Below are 21844 nucleotides of genomic sequence, written 5' to 3'. Positions count from 1 at the left end.
CGTTTTACAGGATATTGAAAGAGGAATCACAGGCCGAAATCTCAAACGTCACGTCTAGATCTGACAGAGTCATATTCCTTGGGAGCTGAATATCATCGGCCTTTGAATCTAGAAGGAGAAATTGTTGTCCAGTCTGTTGATTTGAAAAGATTTCAAACATCAGTGTGACTGGAAAAGCAGCAACACACGGCCACACTCGAGTGAGAGTGTTCCAGTGCACTGACTAAAGAGCTTTAACCAGTTACACAGCCTGAATAAATATCACACCATTCACAGCAGGGAGAGACTGTACTCGTGTTCTGTGTGTGGACAAGGCTTCAACTGATTGTCCACCCAAGAGAGAGGCAAGGACACCTGCACCATGGAGAAACCATGGAAATGTGCGGACTGTGGGAAGAGATACAGAGCCCCATCACAGCTGGAAGCTCATCGGCGCAGCCACACTGGGGAGAGACCATTCACCTGCTCTCAGTGTGGGAAGGGATTCACTCGGTTATCCAACCTGCGGAATCACCAGCGAGTTCACAGTGGGGAGAGACCGTTCACCTGCTCTCAGTGTGGGAAGGGATTCACTCAGTCATCCAGCCTGCAGTCACACCAGCGAGTTCACACTGGGGAGAGGCCATTCACCTGCTCTCAGTGTGGGGAGGGATTCAGTCATTTATCCACCCTGCGCACTCACCAGCGAGTTCACACTGGGGAGAGGCCATTCACCTGCTCTGTGTGTGGGGAGGGATTCACTTGTTCATCCAGCCTGCTGAGACACCAGCGAGTTCACACTGGGGAGAGGCCGTTCACCTGCTCTCAGTGTGGGAAGGGATTCTGTGATCCATCCAGCCTGCTGAGACACCAGCGAGTTCACACTGGGGAGAGGCCGTTCACCTGCTCTCAATGTGAGAAGAGATTCACTCGATTATACACCCTGCGGACACACCAGCGAGTTCACACTGGACAGAAGCCGTTCACCTGCTCTCAGTGTGGGGAGGGATTCAGAGTTTCATCCCACCTGCTGAGACACCAACAAGTTCACGGGTGATTCCAGGGGTTGGATTCTGCTGTTATTGTTTCTGCTCTCAATTACATCCAGGACTGCATTTTGTTCATTCTCACAGTTGGTCAATGGGGAGGGTCGGAGGGTTTCTTTCTGCTGGACTGGCCGGTCTCACAACTTTGCCTCCAGTGGGCTGATGCTCTTTGAGTCTTGCTGCGAATACCTGGTTTCAGATTTCTCAAGGATCACAGAGTGACAGGGTGTGAGGAAGTTCAGAGTCACTATATCTGTTTGGAAACCCCCTCAAATGCCCATCCAATTTCCTTTGTAATTGTTAATTGTCTCCACTTCCTCCACCCTCGTAGGCAGCGAGTTCCAGGTGATTACTATTCGCTGCATCAAAATATTCTTCCTCCCATCCCCCCCTGCATCTCTGACTCAAAACCATAAATCTGTGTCCCCCTCATCCTTGTCCCATTAGCTAATGGGAACAGCTTTTCTTTGTCCACCTTATCTAAACCTGTCAGAATCTTGTCCACCTCTATCAAATCTCCCCTCAACCTCCTTTCCTCCAAGGGGAACAACCCCAGCCTGACATTGACAATAAAGAACAAACTAACAGAATATGTTAATACCTGAAATCAAATGGGAATGTTTAATTTCTGTTTTAAAGATATTGTAAATATATTGTCCTGGACAATAAAGGGATTGTAATAACTCACCTTGGGAGTGGTTGAATGGAATATATCAATCTGATATCCACCAACAGTGAGTGAAAGTCTGGAATGTGTAGCTGGAAATCCCTCCCTAACAGCACTGTGGGTGTACTTACACCTCAGGCATTGTAACAGTTCAGGAAGGCAGTGTTGGGGTTGACCACGGCCGAGGCAGCTACATACAGCCACATATTCTGTTATAATTGAAGGACTGCAGATTGAATGTGAGGCATTATGGGACTGGACTATCTTGACCACATTCCTGTGACTGCTCAGTTTCTGCAATCACAGGGCCATTAAAGCTGCTTCGCGGGGCCCCGACAGAGGACCTGGTGAGAATATTTACTCAGAATGAGTTGGAATTAAACAGTGGTTAGCACTGCTCGCTCACAGCGCCAGGGACCCGGGTTCGATTCCCAGCTTGGGTCACTGTCTGTGTAGAGTTTGCACATTCTCCCCGTGTCTGTGTAGGTTTCCTCCAGGTGCTCCGGTTTCCTCCCACAGTACAAAGAAGTGCGGGTTAGGTGGATTGGCCATGCTAAATTGCCCCTTAGTGTCAGGGGGACGAGCTAGGGTAAATGCATGGGGTTATGGTGATAGGGTCGGTGGGATTGTGGTTGGTGTAGACTTCATGGGCTGAATGGCCTCCTTCTTCACTGTAGAGATTCTATGAGATTATTGCAGGACCGGCTGGTGTTCAGCAGCTGCGAAACCTGGAATCTGTAAAAAAGGGGTCTGACTAATCAATAAACAGTGGTAGGTCGCTGACTAAGAGGTGAAGAAGCGTTCTCAGGCATGTTTAAGTTATTTTATAAATTTGTGATAAGAACTGTGAGGGACTTGTGACCTGATGGTCGGTGAAGTGACGGTATACTCCAAGTAGCACTGGACTGAAAAGCAGATCTCTGAGAGTAGATTCTAATGGTTATAATCTTACCCAAGCATGGCCAGTGACAAATCAGAGCTCAAGTGGGGACTGGACAGGTCTCTTACCTGCCATTTGGAAACTAAGAACAAGAAACTTATCGATTAAAATGATTGGAGAATAGAGCCAATCTTTCGAGTCTGGATGACACTTCATAAGAGCTCTTATAAAGGGACATCCAGACTCAAAACATTGGCTCTATTCTCTCTCCACAGAAGCTGTCAGACCTGCTGAGATTTTCCAGCATTCTCTATTTTTGTTTCAGATTCCAGTATCCGCAGTATTTTATTTTTAAGATAAAATAATTCGGTCTGATTGGAATCCCCATGACCCTCCCGCAAAACAGAGGGAGTGGTGGCAGAAGGAGAAAAAGGATAAGGATGATAAAGTCTGGGTCCTGATTCTCTGAGCCCATGTAGAATAAACAAAATGAGTGAATCCGTTTATAAAGAACAGAAGTTACCCATCCCTAACAAAAACTGATCAAATTAAATAGGTTGAGGAATATAACAAAAAAAATTAACAGGTGAAGTTTAAAATCATTTGTTTTGTTTTAAACTTGTGTAAAGTGATGTAATTGTGTGCCAAGTTTTTGCTGCTCACTCCCGACCCCTTTAGGTTCTGTAGAAAAGTTAACCCTTTCAGCAGACAGTTCATTTGTTTTTAAATCGCCCGAAATCTCGTGTCTATTTTAGTTCACAATTGAAGATTTATGGGAATTGGCTAAGATGGGCTTTTGACATTTTTAAAGTATAAAAAAGTGATCTTGAGAAGGCAATTTGGTCGAGAGAGGTGGAGAGAGAGATGTTTACAGAGAGGTGTGGAGAGCTGTTGGTTTTACAAGTTATCCATGAGAGTACAGCAGGATATTTCCGCTGAAATAAGAACATAAGAAATAGGAGCAGGAGTAGGCCATCTAGCCCCTCGAGCCTGCCCCGCCATTCAATAAGATCATGGCTGATCTGACGTGGATCAGTACCACTTACCCGCCTGATCCCCATAACCCTTAATTCCCTTACCGCTCAGGAATCCATCCATCCGCGCTTTAAACATATTCAGCGAGGTAGCCTCCACCACCTCAGTGGGCAGAGAATTCCAGAGATTCACCACCCTCTGGGAGAAGAAGTTCCTCCTCAACTCTGTCTTAAACCGACCCCCCTTTATTTTGAGGCTGTGTCCTCTAGTTTTAACTTCCTTACTAAGTGGAAAGAATCTCTCCGCCTCCACCCTATCCAGCCCCCGCATTATCTTATAAGTCTCCATAAGATCCCCCCTCATCCTTCTAAACTCCAACGAGTACAAACCCAATCTCCTCAGCCTCTCCTCATAATCCAAACCCCTCATCTCCGGTATCAACCTGGTGAACCTTCTCTGCACTCCCTCCAATGCCAATATATCCTTCCTCATATAAGGGGACCAATACTGCACACAGTATTCCAGCTGCGGCCTCACCAATGCCCTGTACAGGTGCATCAAGACATCCCTGCTTTTATATTCTATCCCCCTCGCAATATAGGCCAACATCCCATTTGCCTTCTTGATCACCTGTTGTACCTGCAGACTGGGCTTTTGCGTCTCATGCACAAGGACCCCCAGGTCCCTTTGCACGGTAGCATGTTTTAATTTGTTTCCATTGAGATAGTAATCCCATTTGTTATTATTTCCTCCAAAGTGTATAACCTCGCATTTCTCAACGTTATACTCCATTTGCCATATCCTCGCCCACTCACTCAGCCTGTCCAAATCTCTCTGCAGATCTTCTCCGTCCTCCACACGATTCACTTTTCCACTTATCTTTGTGTCGTCTGCAAACTTCGTTACCCTACACTCCGTCCCCTCCTCCAGATCATCTATATAAATGGTAAACAGTTGCGGCCCGAGTACCGATCCCTGCGGCACGCCACTAGTTACCTTCCTCCAACCGGACAAACACCCATTTATTCCGACTCTTTGCTTCCTGTCGGATAGCCAGTCCCCAATCCACTTTAACACACTACCCCCAACTCCGTGTGCCCTAATCTTCTTCAGCAGCCTTTTATGGGGCACCTTATCAAACGCCTTTTGGAAATCCAAAAACACCGCATCCACCGGTTCTCCTCCATCAACCGCCCTCGTCACATCTTCATAAAAATCCAACATGTTCGTCAAGCACGACTTTCCCCTCATGAATCCATGCTGCATCTGATTGATCGAACCATTTCTATCCAGATGCCCTGCTATCTCCTCTTTAATAATGGATTCCAGCATTTTCCCTACTACAGACGTTAAGCTGACCGGCCTATAGTTACCCGCCTTTTGTCTCCTTCCTTTTTTAAACAGCGGCGTAACATTAGCCATTTTCCAATCAACCGGCACTACCCCAGAATGCAACGAGTTTTGATAAATAATCACTAACGCATCCACTATTACCTCTGACATTTCTTTCAATACCCTGGGATGCATTCCATCCGGACCCGGGGACTTGTCCACCTTCAGTCCCATTAGTCTACCCAGCACTGCCTCTCTGGTAACATTAATCGTATTAAGTATTTCTCCTGCTGCCAACCCTCTATCGTTAATATTTGGCAAACTATTTGTGTCCTCCACCGTGAAATGATCCACAAAAGCTGATGAAGGACATTCATTTAACCCTGGATAGTAAATAGTGTTTTTCCTAACGCTACAGGTAGATCTGAAATAAATATATTTGTCTCTGTTCCATTGAGTCTACAGCACAGGGCCGGGCCAGTCGGCTCAATTGGTCTATGTCAGTATTTATGCTCCACATGAGCCTCCACCCACCCCCTCTTCATCTCCCCCATCAGCATATCCTTCTATTCCTCTCTCCCTCATGTATGTATCTAGCTTCCCCTTCAATGTATTCATGCTGTTCACCTCAACCACTCGCTGTGGTAGTGAGTTCCACAGTCTCACCACTCACTGTGATAGTGAGTTCCACAGTCTCACCACTCGCTGGTAAAGAGGTTTCTCCTGTTAAAGTTTATTTATTAGTCACAAGTAGACTTATATTAACACTGCAGTGAAGTTACTGTGAAAATCCCCTCATTGCCACACTGAGGCGCCTGTTCGGGTACACCTGAGGGAGAATTTAGCACGCCCCAATGCACCTAACCTGTTCGTCTTTTTGGACTGTGGAGGAAACCGGAGCACCCGGAGGAAACCCACGCAGACACAGGGAGAACATGCAAACTCCGCACAGACAGTGACCCAAGCTGGGAATCGAACCCAGGTCCTTGGCGCTGTGAGGTAACAGTGCTAACCACTGTGCCACCTGAGAAATCATGATTGGATTATTGAACCCCTTTATGATCGTATCAGGTCACCCTTCAGTCTTCTCTTTTCGAGAGAAAAGCAGCCCCAGCCTTTCCTGAGGGTTAAATGTTCTCAGTTCTGGGATTATTCTTGTGAATTTTTGTTGCTCCTTCTCCAGTGCCTCTATTTCCATTTCATCAATGACGATCACAGATGTTGACAGTGCTCCCAGTGCAGTCTAACCCTGGCTCCAAACAAGTTGAACAGAACCTCCCTGCTTTTCAATTCTATCTCTCTAGAATGGAACCCTGTATATGGGCCTCATACTTTAGGAAAGATGTGAAATTCTTAGACAGGTTGCAGAGGAGCTTTACGAGAATGACTCCAGTGATGAGGGACTTCAGTGAGTTCGAGGGACTGGAACAGCTGAAATTTCTCTCGTTAGATCAGACAGGCATTAGGATTGGGAATGGGGCCATTCATCCCATTGAGTCCATGCCGACTCTCTGCAGATCAAACCGTTTCCCTGTTCTCACTGCGTATGCCTGTGGATTTATTTCCCTGAAATGCCCGTCCAATCTCCTTTTGGAAACATTCCATCATCTCTGCTTCTCCCCCACTTGTAGGAAGTGAGTTCCAGATATTTACCACTTTCTTCAAATACAAAAGAGGGACTGAGAGCACAAAAGGAGACAGTTTGACCCATTGTGCCCATGCTGGTTCTTTGCACATTATAAGCAACAAGGTCCAGGAAGTCATGTTATATGCTAACATGTGACTGGAGCTTTATTTTAAAAATGAATGTTATATTCACCTAATTGCTTGTGGAAGCTGCATAGCTAGCAAGAATTGTATAAATGAATAATTTATTCTATTCATTTGATTAGCTAGAGGAATTATATTCTGTCAAATCTGGCTCAAGAATAAGGTTGATTGTTCAGTTCAAGTAAGAAGGAAAGCTATTGGCTTGCAGCAAGTGTCTTTTCAAACCAGTATATCTTGTATTAACCGTATTCAGTTGTGGGACATGGGCGTCGCTGGCTGGCCAACATTTATTGCCCATCCCTAGATGCCCTTGTTCAGAGGGCAGTTGAGAGTCAACCACATTGTATTACTGTATTTATTAGCTGCTGGTCATGAACAGATGAGTAAGTAGTGAGCTTTAATTGAGTTATAGTTAATCAATGAATAACAAATCAGTCGTTATAGTAAAAGATTGAGTTTTATTTGCTGTAAGAGTTTGATTGCTGTGTATGTAAAGAATGTGCAATGAGGATAAATGTACTGGCGAGAGAGACCTTCAAGATCAGATTAGCCTCAACATTTGAAACTGTGTGAATAAGTAAATTATAAATAATAAAAAAATGAGAAACTCACCCGTGCTCACCCTTTCTGCCTACGCCCGATGAGCCAAAGCCCCTCAGTTCTCACTCAGCTCCCTGTCACTCCCCAAAGCCCCTCAGTTCTCACTCAGCTCCCTCTCACTCCGCTGCCCGCTCCCAACGCTGCCCGTTAGATAGTGGGGCCTGCCTTTTAAACCTCCCGTGCACTAAAAAAACCTCAAAAGACCATTCCCAGTAAACCCCGCGGCCACTGCCAGTTTCGCGCCAAAATTTAAAAATAATTAAATAAATAAATAACACCCGCGAAAAAGTACTTTAAATTAAATCTTACCCCAAAGCTCCTGTCACCAGTCACACCTCTGCCTTTCTCCAAAGCAACAAAGAGCAATAAAGCGGAATGACATTTTATTGAATATTCAATAAGTATTTCTCTCAATTGCAGTCTTCCTTTGTGCTCCAAATGCACACTTTCCAAATGGATGCTTATTTCACTTAGTTGACAGTTTCATTTTTTTCATGGTCATTAAATACTTGCCTTTCACTGCAAGTTGATAAGATTTCAGGCCATCATCGAAAATCGTTCGAATCTCTGAGCTAAGACAACTCACTGCCAGTTCAAGATAGCTTGAATAATATCGGTTTCTCGGGGAAAAAAGTATAATATATTGAATAATTTTCGAAATTTAGGAATTGCAGGCAATAAGGAAAATGATGAGTTTTAGCGCTTGTAGTAAAAAAAAAGATCAGTACGTTAGTGGGAAGGCATGTTAGATCAGAGAAGCAAAATGTCATGCCGGTTATGGTGGATCTAAGATATATCAGTGGGCAGCAGATACCAGAAGCAATTGTACATAGACCAACACAAAGCCAGCGTAAAGACATGCACTGAAAATGTCAGAAATTTAGAGGCGCACTTCGCAATTGTGATACAATACTCATGGACGAATTCAATCTATATATAAATTGTGTAAATCTGATGAGCACCAATGCTGTGTGTGAGGAATTTCTGCAGTCGGTACCAGATGCATTTCTACTGCAGTAGGTTGCGGAACCAACCAAGGCACAAATTATGTTAAACCAAGTACAAGCATTAATAGTGTCTAGTTAGCAAGGGAACAGCGTCCATCATATGTAGATTGTTCAATAATTTTGAAAACGATTTTGTTCAGTCTGAAATGTTGATTTTTAAAGATAAAGAACAGAAGCAATTAAGATATGAGGGGGGAAATTGACATCTGGATGGGAAAGAAAGGTAAAAGTTAAAACGATACTTTGCCAAGTATTTGCAGAGAAACATGTCACTTCCAACAATTACATTCATTCACGAATTATGTTCATTTAGATGCAAAATAATGAAATGAAAAGTGAACAAAACATGGCGAACACAGGGAGTTAGAATTGTAATATAGAAAAAAAGAAAAAAAAGTAGGAGCTTCGAAAGAAAACGAAATAAACCAGAGAATGGGGAGAACTTTAGAATTTTAGTTAATAGAGCCGAACAAGTGTTGCAGTAGCAGTGGGGGAGCATTTTGCAGATAACAATCGTAGAATATTTAGATCCAAGATTGTTATGGGAAATGACAAGGATGGCCCAGAGGTCATATTTCTATGAAGACTGATTTTAATAAGATCAGATATGATCTGGCCAGATTTGACTGTGAGCAGACATTTTTACATTAAATTGTCACAGAACAGTCGGACGCATTGAAGAAGGAAATAGGGCGATGACAGGGTCAAAATTTTCCAAGAAAGAAAAAGCGTGGGACCAACAAATCCACTGAACATTGGATATCGAGGGATATACAACATTGTATAAAGAGGGAAAGGGTAGCTAATGGCAGCCAACGACGGCTCAAAACAGCAGAATCCCTCGAGTTATATAGAATGGGGAAGAGGGACCTTCAAAAGGGAAAATCGGAGACCAGGAAAGGACAATGGCAATTTCCTCTGCATGCGGATTAAGCTTATAAATATAACTCGGAAAGAGTCGGGCTCACTAAGGACCATCATGGCAGCTTTTTTATGTAGAGCTGGGTGACTGTAGAGCAGGGTTCTACATGAAAACCTTGTGCTGGTGTCCACTTCTGTGACAGACGATGTTGGTTTCTAAATCAGATTGGACTGTGATTCAACCGAAGGCCTTAACAAAGCGGATAGGTCGTTAACATAGAACATAGAACATAGAACAGTACAGCACAGAACAGGCCCTTCGGCCCACGATGTTGTGCCGAGCTTTATCTGAAACCAAGATCAAGCTATCCCACTCCCTATCATCCTTGTGTGCTCCATGTGCCTATCCAATAACCGCTTAAATGTTTCTAAAGTGTCTGACTCCACTATCACTGCAGGCAGTCCATTCCACACCCCAACCACTCTCTGCGTAAAGAACCTACCTCTGATATCCGTCCTGTATCTCCCACCACGAACCCTATAGTTATGCCCCCTTGTAATAGCTCCATCCACCCGAGGAAATAGTCTTTGAATGTTCACTCTATCTATCCCCTTCATCATTTTATACACCTCTATTAAGTCTCCCCTCAGCCTCCTCCGCTCCAGAGAGAATAGCCCTAGCTCCCTCAACCTTTCCTCATATGACCTACCCTCCAAACCAGGCAGCATCCTGGTAAATCTCCTCTGCACTCCTTCCAGCGCTTCCACATCCTTCCTATAGTGAGGTGACCAGAACTGCACACAATATTCCAAATGTGGTCTCACCAAGGTCCTGTACAGTTGCAGCATAACCCCACGGCTCTTAAACTCCAACCCCCTGTTAATAAAAGCTAACACACTACAGGCCTTCTTCACAGCTCTATCCACTTGAGTGGCAACCTTTAGAGATCTGTGGATATGGACCCCAAGATCTCTCTGTTCCTCCACAGTCTTCAGAACCCTACCTTTGACCCTGTAATCCACATTTAAATTTGTCCTACCAAAATGAATCACCTCACATTTATCAGGGTTAAACTCCATTTCCCATTTTTCAGCCCAGCTTTGCATCCTATCTATGTCTCTTTGCAGCCTACAACAGCCCTCCACCTCATCCACTACTCCACCAATCTTGGTGTCATCAGCAAATTTACTGATCCACCCTTCAGCCCCCTCCTCTAAGTCATTAATAAAAATCACAAAGAGCAGAGGACCAAGCACTGATCCCTGCGGCACACCGCTCGCAACCTGCCTCCAATCCGAAAATTTTCCATCGACCACCACCCTCTGTTCTTCGGTCAGACAGCCAGTTGCCTATCCAATCGGCCAACTTTCCCTCTATCCCACACCTCCTTACTTTCATCATAAGCCGACCATGGGGGACCTTATCAAACGCCTTACTAAAATCCATGTATATGACATCAACTGCCCTACCTTCATCAATACACTTAGTTACCTCCTCAAAAAATTCTATCAAATTTGTGAGGCACGACTTGCCCTTCACGAATCCATGCTGACTATCTCGGATTAATCCGCATCTTTCTAAATGGTCGTAAATCCCATCCCTAAGGACCCTTTCCATCAATTTACCAACCACCGAAGTAAGACTAACCGGTCTATAATTACCAGGGTCATTTCTATTCCCTTTCTTAAACAGAGGAACAACATTCGCCATTCTCCAGTCCTCTGGCACCATCCCCGTGGACAGCGAGGACCCAAAGATCAACGCCAAAGGCTCTGCAATCTCATCCCTTGCCTCCCAAAGAATCCTAGGATACATTTCATCAGGCCCAGGGGACTTATCGACCTTCAGTTTATTCAAAACTGCCAAGACATCCTCCCTCCGAACATCTATTTCCTCCAGCCTATTAGCCTGTAACACCTTCTCTTCCTCAAAAACATGGCCCCTCTCCTTGGTGAACACTGAAGAAAAGTATTCATTCATCACCTCGCCTATCTCTACTGACTCCATACACAAGTTCCCACTACTGTCCTTGACCGGCCCTAACCTCACCCTGGTCATTCTTTTATTCCTCACATAAGAGTAAAAAGCCTTGGGGTTTTCCTTGATCCGACCCGCCAAGGACTTCTCATGTCCCCTCCTAGCTCTCCTAAGCCCCTTTTTCAGCTCATTCCTTGCTAACTTGTAACCCTCAATCGAGCCATCTGAACCTTGTTTCCTCATCCCTACATAAGCTTCCCTCTTCCTGTTCACAAGACATTCCACCTCTTTTGTGAACCATGGTTCCCTCACTCGGCCATTTCCTCCCTGCCTGACAGGAACATACCTATCAAGGATATCCAGTATTTGTTCCTTGAAAAAATTCCACTTTTCATTAGTTCCTTTCTCTGACAGTTTCTGTTCCCAACTTATGCCCCCTAATTCTTGCCTAATCGCATCATAATTACCCCTCCCCCAATTGTAAACCTTGCCCTGCCGTACGGCCCTATCCCTCTCCATTGCAATAACAAAAGACACCGAATTGTGGTCACTATCTCCAAATTGCTCTCCCACAACCAAATCTAACACTTGGCCCGGTTCATTTCCCAGTACCAAATCCAATGTGGCCTCACCTCTAGTCGGCCCATCCACATATTGTGTCAGGAAACCCTCCCGCACACACTGCACAAAAACTGCCCCATCCAAACTATTTGACCTACAAAGGTTCCAATCAATATTTGGAAAGTTAAAGTCCCCCATGACAACTACCCTGTGACCCCCACACATATCCATAATCTGCCTCGCAATTTCTTCCTCCACATCTCTATTACTATTTGGGGGCCTATAGTAAACTCCTAGCAACGTGACCGCTCCTTTCCTATTTCTAACTTCAGCCCATATTACCTCAGTGTGCAGATCCCCCACGAAGTGCCTTTCCACAGCCGTTAAACTATCCTTGATTAACAATGCCACTCCTCCACCTCTTTTACCAGCTTCCCTACACTTAGTGAAACATCTATACCCCGGAACGTCCAACAACCATTCCTGTCCTTGTTCTACCCACGTCTCCGTAATGGCCACAACATCGTAGTCCCAAGTACCAATCCACGCCCCAAGTTCATCTACCTTGTTCCGGATGCTCCTTGCATTGAAGTAGACACACTTCAACCCACCTTCCTGTCTACCAGTACCCACCCTTGACCCTGATACCTTCCCCAATACCTCCCCACCCTCACTGACTTCTGGACTACAACTCCCTTTCCCACTCCCCTGACAAATTAGTTTAAACCCCCCTGAAGAGCCGTAACAAATTTCCCTCCGAGGATATTGGTGCCCCTCTGGTTCAGGTGCACCCCGTCCTGTTTGTACAGGTCCCACCTTCCCCAGAACGTGTTCCAATTATCCACGTATCTGAAACCCTCCCTCCTACACCATCCCTGCAACCACATATTTAACTGCACTCTCTCCCTGTTCCTCAACTCGCTATCACGTGGTACCGGCAACGTACCAGAGATGACCACATGTTTCGTCTTGGCTCTCAGCTTCCAGCCCAGCTCCAGAAATTCCTGCTTTAAATCCCCGTCCCTTCTCTTACCTATGTCATTGGTACCAATGTGCACCACGACTTGTGACTGTTTCCCCTCCCCCTTCAGAATCTGGAAAACACGGTCTGAGACATCACGGACCTTGGCATCCGGTAGGCAACATACCATCCGTGAGTCTCTTTTGCTGCCACAGAACCTCCTATCTATCCCTCTAACTAACGAGTCCCCAATAACTATCGCCCTCCCGCTCTCCCCCTTTCCCTCCCGAGCCACAGAGACGGACACAGTGCTGGAGATCCTCTCACTGCGGCTCCCCACTGGTATGTCATCCCCCTCAACCGTATCCAAAGCGGAATACTTGTTGCTAAGGGGAACGACCACCGGGGATCCCTGCACGGACTGCTTCCTCCCAGCCCCTCTCACCGTCACCCATCTGTTTTCAATCCTCGGAGTAACTGTATTCCTAAAGCTTGTGTCTATGGCCATCTCTGCGTCCCTGATGATCCTAAGTTCATCCAACTCCAGCTCCAGTTCCCTAACACGGTTTTGGAGGAGCTGCAGATGGGTGCACTTCCCACAGGTGTAATCAGCAGGGACACTGTCATCGTCCCTCACCTCAAACATAGTGCAAGAGGAACATTGCACTTCCTGCACACCCATCACCTCGAGATACCTTGCCAGTACCAGGTAGAAAGTGCAAAAATGAATTCAACTCACCCCTGCTCGCCCTTTCTGCCTAAGCCCTGTGAGCCAAAGTCTTATAGCTCACACTCTGCTTCCCACACACTCCCCTGCCCGCTCCCGACCCTGCCCGCTGTATACTGCAGCCTACCTTTTATACTTCACGCGCTTAAAAAACCCTTCCCAGACTCCTTTGCTGCCCACTTCTAGTTTTCACTTTAAACTTGAAAAACTGCTGTTAAAGTAAAGGCCAAAAAAATACACACACTAGCTGACTAATTAAATAAATAAACAATTCAATTAATCCAATTAATCTCTTACCAGCACTGCTGCTTTTCAATCACCCCTCTCAGCTTGCTCCAGTGGATCAATGAGGGGGAACCTCCCAGGTAACTGGCTTTTAAAGTTAAAATAAAAACCCTTCCCAGACTCCTTTGCTGCCCACTTCTAGTTTTCACTTTAAACTTGAAAAACTGCTGTTAAAGTAAAGGCCAAAAAAATACACACACTAGCTGACTAATTAAATAAATAAACAATTCAATTAATCCAATTAATCTCTTACCAGCACTGCTGCTTTTCAATCACCCCTCTCAGCTTGCTCCAGTGGATCAATGAGGGGGAACCTCCCAGGTAACTGACTTTTAAAGTTAAAATAAAAACCCTTCCCAGACTCCTTTGCTGCCCACTTCTAGTTTTCACTTTAAACTTGAAAAACTGCTGTTAAAGTAAAGGCCAAAAAAATACACACACTAGCTGACTAATTAAATAAATAAACAATTCAATTAATCCAATTAATCTCTTACCAGCACTGCTGCTTTTCAATCACCCCTCTCAGCTTGCTCCAGTGGATCAATGAGGAATCTTGTTGCATCTAAGATCCAAACATTGTATTTACCTTATGGCTGTACACGGCCACATTAATATAGAGAAGCGCCTTTAGAAAATTAACGACTGCATTGTTACAATAAAGTTTTGATTCGCCGGCATTTAAAACAACAAATCTACATGAGGAATCCACAGCGGCACTTCATTCCCGATCCATTTAACATCTTTAGAAGATTCGCGACGCTCACTGAGGCGTTAATTTGTCCACAACTCGACAAATATAGAAGGCAGATGAAGTCCACAGCGTGGAACTGGGAAAATTCTTCAGTCACGATGAAGCTTAAATTCACGGGCTGTCATTTTTCACTTTATTTTCTCCTTCACCATTGGACTCCTAATATTATTTTAGAGCATGTGTATTAGGCAATCACCTGAAATTAAGTAATGGTAAAAGCGTAGCTTATCGACTAGTTGCAAATCCCTAATATCAGCTTCCCTCGACGGTTACAGTGGTTGGATTCGGCGCCGTGGCCTCGGTTTTGATTCCCAGCACGGAGTGAATATCTTTTTATTTAATTATTCATTAAATGAAACAACACCTACAGCGTCTACGAGGGAGAAACAAGGTTAATCTTCCAGCTGGATGAATTCGTATCAGAGCTGGAAGATTCTGAAATGTAACAAGAATAATCTCAGAAGAAGAATCACAGGGCAGACACACAGCAGTCACTGATCATTCCAAGGAACTGGCACCTATCAAATTGTGTCCATTTAAAGTCACATCTTTTAACTCCCTGCACTTCAGCTCGGACATATCCATCTCTCTCAAATATCATGCAGCTGAAAATGAAATATGTCTACTGATTGTTCTACACTTGTTGCAGCCTTGTAGCCAGCGATTGGCTCCATAATTCAGTGGGCAGAACATTGGCCTCGTAAAACAGGGGTCGCGAGTTGAATTCTCGGTGGAGATTGTTTTTTAACTTCAATTAATGATTGCAAGTTACACATCGTAATTTCAACCATGCAAAAGATGCAAAGTGACTGCAACAGAGCTGGCTCGATGGGCTGCATGACCTATTCCTGCTCCTATTTCTTGTGTTAATGTGTCTGACAAAGCCAGTAATTCATGTTATAATGAAAACAGAAAATGCTCGAACGGGGTTGTGCAGGGCTCTTGTTTCTGTTGGGAGTGGAGGGTGCCCTGAACGCACTGCCAGAGGAGTTGATGGAAGCAGGCACATTCGCAACATTTGGAGGCATCAGGATTGGTACATGAATAGGGAGGGAATAGAGGGAGAAGGACCGAGTAAGGATGGAAGTTATTTTTGTTCAGTTAGGACGTCATGATCAGCATGGGATTGGAGGCCGAAGGACCTATTTCCGTGCTGTTCTTGTCTTTGTCTTTTTTTCGTAGTAGGCCTGCCCAGCAGCAAATGTGAAGCGAAAAACAGATTTAAAGTTCCGAATCCAATACGATTATTTTTCAAACCAGTAACTCGTTATGAGTAACGCCAATGAGCACAACATTGAGATGGAGAATTGTACCCAGGCAGCTGAAGGAATTAATCCCACCCACATGAGCTCTTCTGTAGTAAACGTGTTTAGCGATGTAGTAAGTTACCGAAATGTTGGAGGTTTGCGACTCGCGAGGGCTAACGAACCTGTCCCTGATTCTACTTATATCCCGACATAGTTCTGTTTTGCATCCTTCAGCAACAAGAAAATATCGTCCCAACTTTGCCAGTCCTGCTGCTTTTTCCCACACAAATGGATTCCTAAACAGGCATTTTAAATCAACTGAAATATAAACGGAAGTGAATTAGATCGAACATCCAACCTATTAGAAATATTCAGGTGGTCGTTTCTTTGTGGAAAAAGTTTCTTCCGTATTTGCTGTATTCAACTGCCCTTTTCCCACCTGAGCAGTAGGGGGCAACGAGTAAACCACAACAGTGTGGGGGCAAAACAGTCAAGCGACTTGTTTTGAAATACAAGCGCTGTAGCTCTGGATCAGGTTTTGTAGAAATGAAAATGCGATCGGAATATCAGAAAATTTCCTGACACTCTGATTTATGATGTGATGTGATTGGTCAGTCGTCTCAATCTCGGTGGCGCAAATGGCTAGTGCTTTCAGCTGTGAATTTGTATTCTCCCTTCATCAGTATTCATTGTCACAGTTCGATGTACTTCCATAACAACAATAAAGATCTGATACATTTTCCCTGCTCTGCTGTCATCCGGTGTTGCAAACAATCAAATTTAATGAATATTTTTCTCAACATTTGATATTTGATGACATCTATGTTTCAAATATACTATTGAACGCAACGATTGACCTGGAAACTTTAACTAGTGGCAGATCTTGGGTTACAGGTTCCTTTTTCAGTCCACGATCCTAATTCTCGGACAGGCCAGGATTCTGTCCATCTTAGACTGAAATGTGTCCAATGGTGGAGAATCTAGAATCCTCGAGACTACAGAATACCAAAAATTCACAATCATTTTGAGTTTCGTAATTTATCCTCAACTCAGCCCTTATCCTGTGACCGTGAAACATGGGTCATTTCCCAGACCAGAAGAAACAGTCTCACTGCTCCATCCTATTAACCCATTCAGCATTATGTAGGCTTCACTGAGATCGTTTTCCATTCTTCTAAACTCAACAGAATTTCAAGTCTTAAAATAGGGTTAAAAACTGCTTAAAATATATTGCAAAATCCAAATGCTGAAATATACTCCAGACACTGACATTAGCTTTGTTATATGTAAACAAATATGTTAGTGCAATTGGTTATCATGACAAAGTTGAAAAATATTTTTTAAATCATTTATTTCACGTTCTGTGCTTTACTTCTTTGTTAAACAATTTTTTAAAACAAGAATGGCTACTGCCTCTATGCGCTGCAGCTGGACCAAACATTAAAAGTGCAATAACTAAGGGCAAAAACTCACGTAACGACAGCACAAATGCCGGAGGTTTTGGCACAATTGCAACTTAGCGCTTCAGGACCGGCAGATTTTAGAACCTCGACAGGAGGGTTAAAATTGGCTATAAGCAAATGACTGCGGATGCTGGAATCTGAAACCAAAAAAGAAAATGCTGGAAAATCTCAGCAGGTCTGGCAACACCTGTCAGGAGAGAAAAGAGCTGACGTTTCGAGTCTAGATGACCGTTTTTCAAAGCTTTGTGAAAGGGTCATCTGGAATCGAAACATGAGCTCTCTTTTCCCTCCTCACAGATGCTGCCAGACCTGCTGAGATTTTCCTGCGTTTTCTGTTCTGGTTTAAAATTGGCGATCGCTCTTTCAGCGCACTTCTGTGATGTCCCATGCGCATGTCCGGCGTTTGCGAAACGTACCCCGGCAATTCGGACCGGAAGTTACACCCAATGCCTATTGGATCCCTAATTCTGATGCTTACTGATCTGGGTCCCCATCTCATCTTCTGATTCCTCCGCAGAATCCTCATCAAATTTTCCGAAGGATCAATTTGTATACTGTTCTGATAAAAAACCTGCCTACGGACGTTACAATTTCTGCAGGGAGCGAAACAGGGCCATCCGCTGATACCCAAGTGGAGCCATATTGCAGAGAATCACTTGTATGTATGAGGCAAAATAGTACAGTTCTGTTCCTGATTCACACTGACCAACATAATGTTAATTGCGTGAGACACATTGGCTGCAATACCGTGACATACCAAGAGAGGTAGGCAAAAAAAAATCCAGACATAAATGGTTATTGCTGGTTCATTCGTTCCTGAATACATTTTAAATGAAATTTATAAATATTCAACCTTGAAATTTAATATTTAATATTTCGACCTTGAAACAGGCTGTCCTATCGCCAGAATATGATGATGTTAAGTGTTTATTTTTGTGCAGGTTAGCAATCTCTGTAAGCACATGTTGCACTGTCACATACAATTATCAACCAAAACATTTTGCTCCAATAATGAGAGAATCAGCTGATCACTGTTTATTTATGCAGCCACGGGATTTTGATGAACGGGACAGAATTCAGGGCAAAAACTAAGGTATGACACGGCGAATTTCTTGACATTAGGGCGAACCAAATGTTTTACAACCAAACACGCATTTTTGATGTATTGCTAATATGCCGCCAATTTCCGTTTAACAAACCCAACAAATTGCCTTGAGGAGTGAATATGCATTTGGCGTTGATGGAAGAGTGAATATTAGACAATACAGTAAAATAGATGTGAAGCCATTCTTCACAAGGGCGACACAATGAGTTTTCATTCAGTGACTCTTTTTACGGTGCCTTCCAGAAGAAAAAGAAATCCAACAGCGCAGCACTCTCGATATCTGCACGGAAAAGACAGTCTTAATTGGGGTCTCTGCGTTCTGCCTCGAATTTTAATCCACACTCCTCTAGTCCAGGAATCACATTGCTCTCAAGTGATTGCACACCCAAAACAATACAGAAGATCCTGATCAGATCTGCTCCACAATAAATTCAGTCGTGCATGTTTGGAGTTTTCCAGGACAAAGCAGTTACGGCCAGGCCAATCCACGCTATATGTAATTGTGTCGGTTGTCCCTCCGCAAACTCAATGCCGTGCTGTACTCGGCATGTACATAGTCAATAAAACTGCGGTGCCCTAACCATTTTAACAACAAGAGTAACAATGCTAAAATGGGTGTTTCCAAGCTTCATAAAACCAGGAGGAACAGGATCAGTCCAAGCAGAATGTCATGGCACAGAACTGAATATACTATTTTGATTTCATTTGAGTAGTTTATTGTTGTTTCCATATATTTTCCAGTTATTTTATTTCTTGGGCGCTATACAGTCAGTGAATACCGTACACAGAGAAGGAAAGGAGAGGTTGCTGAATGTAATGATATGGTCACAGCTAGGATTTAGAGAAACGTCAGCTTAATATAAGGTAGATCCATAAAAACGTCTGATGGCAGCAGGGAAGGAACTGTGCTTGGGTTGGTTGGTGCATGACCTCAGACTTTTGTATCTGTTTCCAGACGGAAGACGGTGGAAGACAGAATTCGGACTCAGCATACACGGATGGACAAACAGTGTTCCAACCTAATATCATCAAAACTATTAGAGGCCTTCTCAAATGCCTTAATTGTATCCATCGAATGGAAATGTTTTGGCGGAAGAAAGGATTCATTTAAAAAACAGTTGGACCAAACAATCTACGATCTGATTCACTGATGTCCTTTCAGGAAGGAAATCTGCTGTTTTTACCCTGTCTGGCCTACATGTGACTCCAGAGCCACAGCCATGTGGTTGACTCTCAACTGCCCTCAGGCAAGTTGGGATGGGCAATAAATGCTGGCCAGCCAGGAACATCCATGTCCCACAATAAATTAAAAAAGCTGTACATTTCTAAATTCTGAAACTAATTGTAAAATTTTGAGATCTGTTTGCAGTCACTTTTCATAATGTACTTTGTATAGTGTTGTATGGAATAATATTTTCTCACATCAATATTATATTATAAGATAGTATTAATATTATATAATAATATAAAAATGTGCATTCAAATGTAAATGTAACTGAAACGAAAGGTGAAGCACAAGACGTGGAATAAAGTACACACTAAAAAACTGGGCTTATGCAGACTACAAAAAGGCTTCACCACACATACCGAAATGTTGCACACCCTTGACACGTGTATTGAATGTAACTGGCATTTACCTTTCTCCAATGAATGTACATCCTGAAAGGAATGTTTCATTGCAAGGCCACCTGCGCCAGTCCAAAATAAATTTCAACACGCTCAGTGGTGCCTGTCTCCCCGGATATAAGTACATTGCACTGAATCAGTAAGTACCAGACGCAGCCATGCTGAATAAGACATTTTTCGCAAAAATATGGGCATGCACAGACTGTTTTAAAGAGGACTAAAATAGACCATCTCCAGATTGTATGAGACTCTGTTTGAATGGACCATTCTTTGAATGTAACTGAACAGATTAGAATCTGTAAACACCGAATGCATCAATGCTAATCCCATGATTTTAAACATCGCGAACAGGATCTTTCACATGAATGCAGCATTGCCGACCTGCTTGAAATGTAAGATATGAACGTTTTCACAATGAATTAGGGCTGTGCGCATTGAATAGATCTGTCATGACCTGGGAATATTCACATTGAAATAAATGATGATGATCTGGTGTTTTAAAATCGAAGGTAAGAATAATGAACTGGACCTGTCCCGATCAAAGAGATGGACAGTTGTGGTGAAGTTTGTTTAGGGTCTCAGGCAGGTAGTGAACAAAGTTGCATGTGAGGCTTGATCACACAGGATGAGTTATCATTAGGAACAAGATCTTGGCCGCCTGTTCCTTTCAGAAGTAGATAACTGATCAGTTATATTTTGCACTGAGGTATATTTCCGTTGCAATGTTGTTTTGGATGCCGATTTCGCTGTCAAGTTTGCTATCCATTCATAATTTCCCTCGATTTTTAAGTTTACTGAGGCATTCTATAGGAGATTTAATGTTGTCGGTCTGCAGTGACAAGTAGGCCAGACTAGCTCTGGATGGCTTATTTCCTTCACTAAAGTGAAATGTCCAGTGCACCAGGTAGGATGTTGCAACAATAGATGATAGTTTTATGGCCAGCCATAACTGAATATAGCTTTCACTTCAAAATTCCATTAACTGAATTAAAATTTCACCACTTTCCAGTGGTAGTAGAACACATCTATCGAGGAGGATATCCTCAGAATTAGTAGTTCATCAATATAACCCCTACGGCACCGCATTGCCTCAAATACTAAGGTTTCAGAAATGAGGATCCGGCAGGCTTCATTCTCATTTTCATGACTCAATCGTCGACTTTAATTTTCATTACATTTTTAGAGATGTCAACGCGATTCTACAATGGACTTTGAAACTTTCAAATAGAAACAAGTCCGCTACTTCCATGGAATCGATCTTCCCTTCCATCTGGATAGGGTGGACTCTCAGAGGCTATTTCCAAGGGCTGAAATGGTTGCTACGAGAGGACACAGGTTTAAGGTGCTGGGGGGTAGGTACAGGGGGGATGTCAGGGGTAAGTTTTTCACTCAGAGGGTGGTGGGTGAGTGGAATCGGCTGACGTCGGTGGTGGTGGAGGCAAACTCGTTGGGGTCTTTTAAGAGACTTCTGGATGAGTACATGGGATTTAATGGGATTGAGGGCTATAGATAGGCCTAGAGGTGGGGATGTGATCGGCGCAACTTGTGGGCCGAAGGGCCTGTTTGTGCTGTGACTTTCTATGTTCTATGTTCTATCTGAGCATCAAATACAAGTCTGACGGCAGCTGCACTAAACCCCTGATTAAATTTAGTCCAATAAAGTTTTAAAAATCCAAACCAATTAATGATGCCCCAGGAGGCTGACATCACATATAAATCTGACAACGAGTGACTGGAATAAACAAAGCTTTGCGAGGTTCTGTTAGAAATGCACGGAATACCACAAGGATTGCTGTTTGCCGTTTACTATCCCGTCCTTGCCGCTATCGGGGTTCCAGGTTAAGTATTTTAGCCTGGCGTTATTCTGGGGGAATGTATTGATTAGCCTGTGTCACTGCTCTTCTATACGATGTATCCCTTTCATTATATTTTCATACCTTCCTCTGCCGTTTTTTAAGGTGGATGTCTGGTTCTGTTCTGTCATTGAACTGCTATTTTGTGTGCGTTATCAGACTGTTTGCAT

The 21844-nt window shown here is 43.7% G+C and overlaps 1 protein-coding gene across 1 annotated transcript in view; it reads left to right on the top strand.

Moving 5' to 3' along the window:
- Positions 1 to 1576, top strand: part of LOC144484535 (uncharacterized) — a 303312-nt gene extending 301736 nt beyond the window's left edge. Inside the window, 1 exon segment of the mRNA XM_078203050.1 lies at positions 446 to 1576. Within this exon segment, the coding sequence (XP_078059176.1) occupies positions 446 to 1036 (591 nt within the window). The 3' untranslated portion in view covers positions 1037 to 1576.
- Positions 1577 to 21844: the final 20268 nt, after the last annotated feature.

The sequence above is a fragment of the Mustelus asterias genome, unplaced genomic scaffold (assembly GCF_964213995.1).
Source record: "Mustelus asterias unplaced genomic scaffold, sMusAst1.hap1.1 HAP1_SCAFFOLD_114, whole genome shotgun sequence".
NCBI lineage: Eukaryota > Metazoa > Chordata > Chondrichthyes > Carcharhiniformes > Triakidae > Mustelus > Mustelus asterias.
Note: the sequence above shows the minus strand (reverse complement) of the source record. Positions and strands in the feature narration are given on the sequence as shown.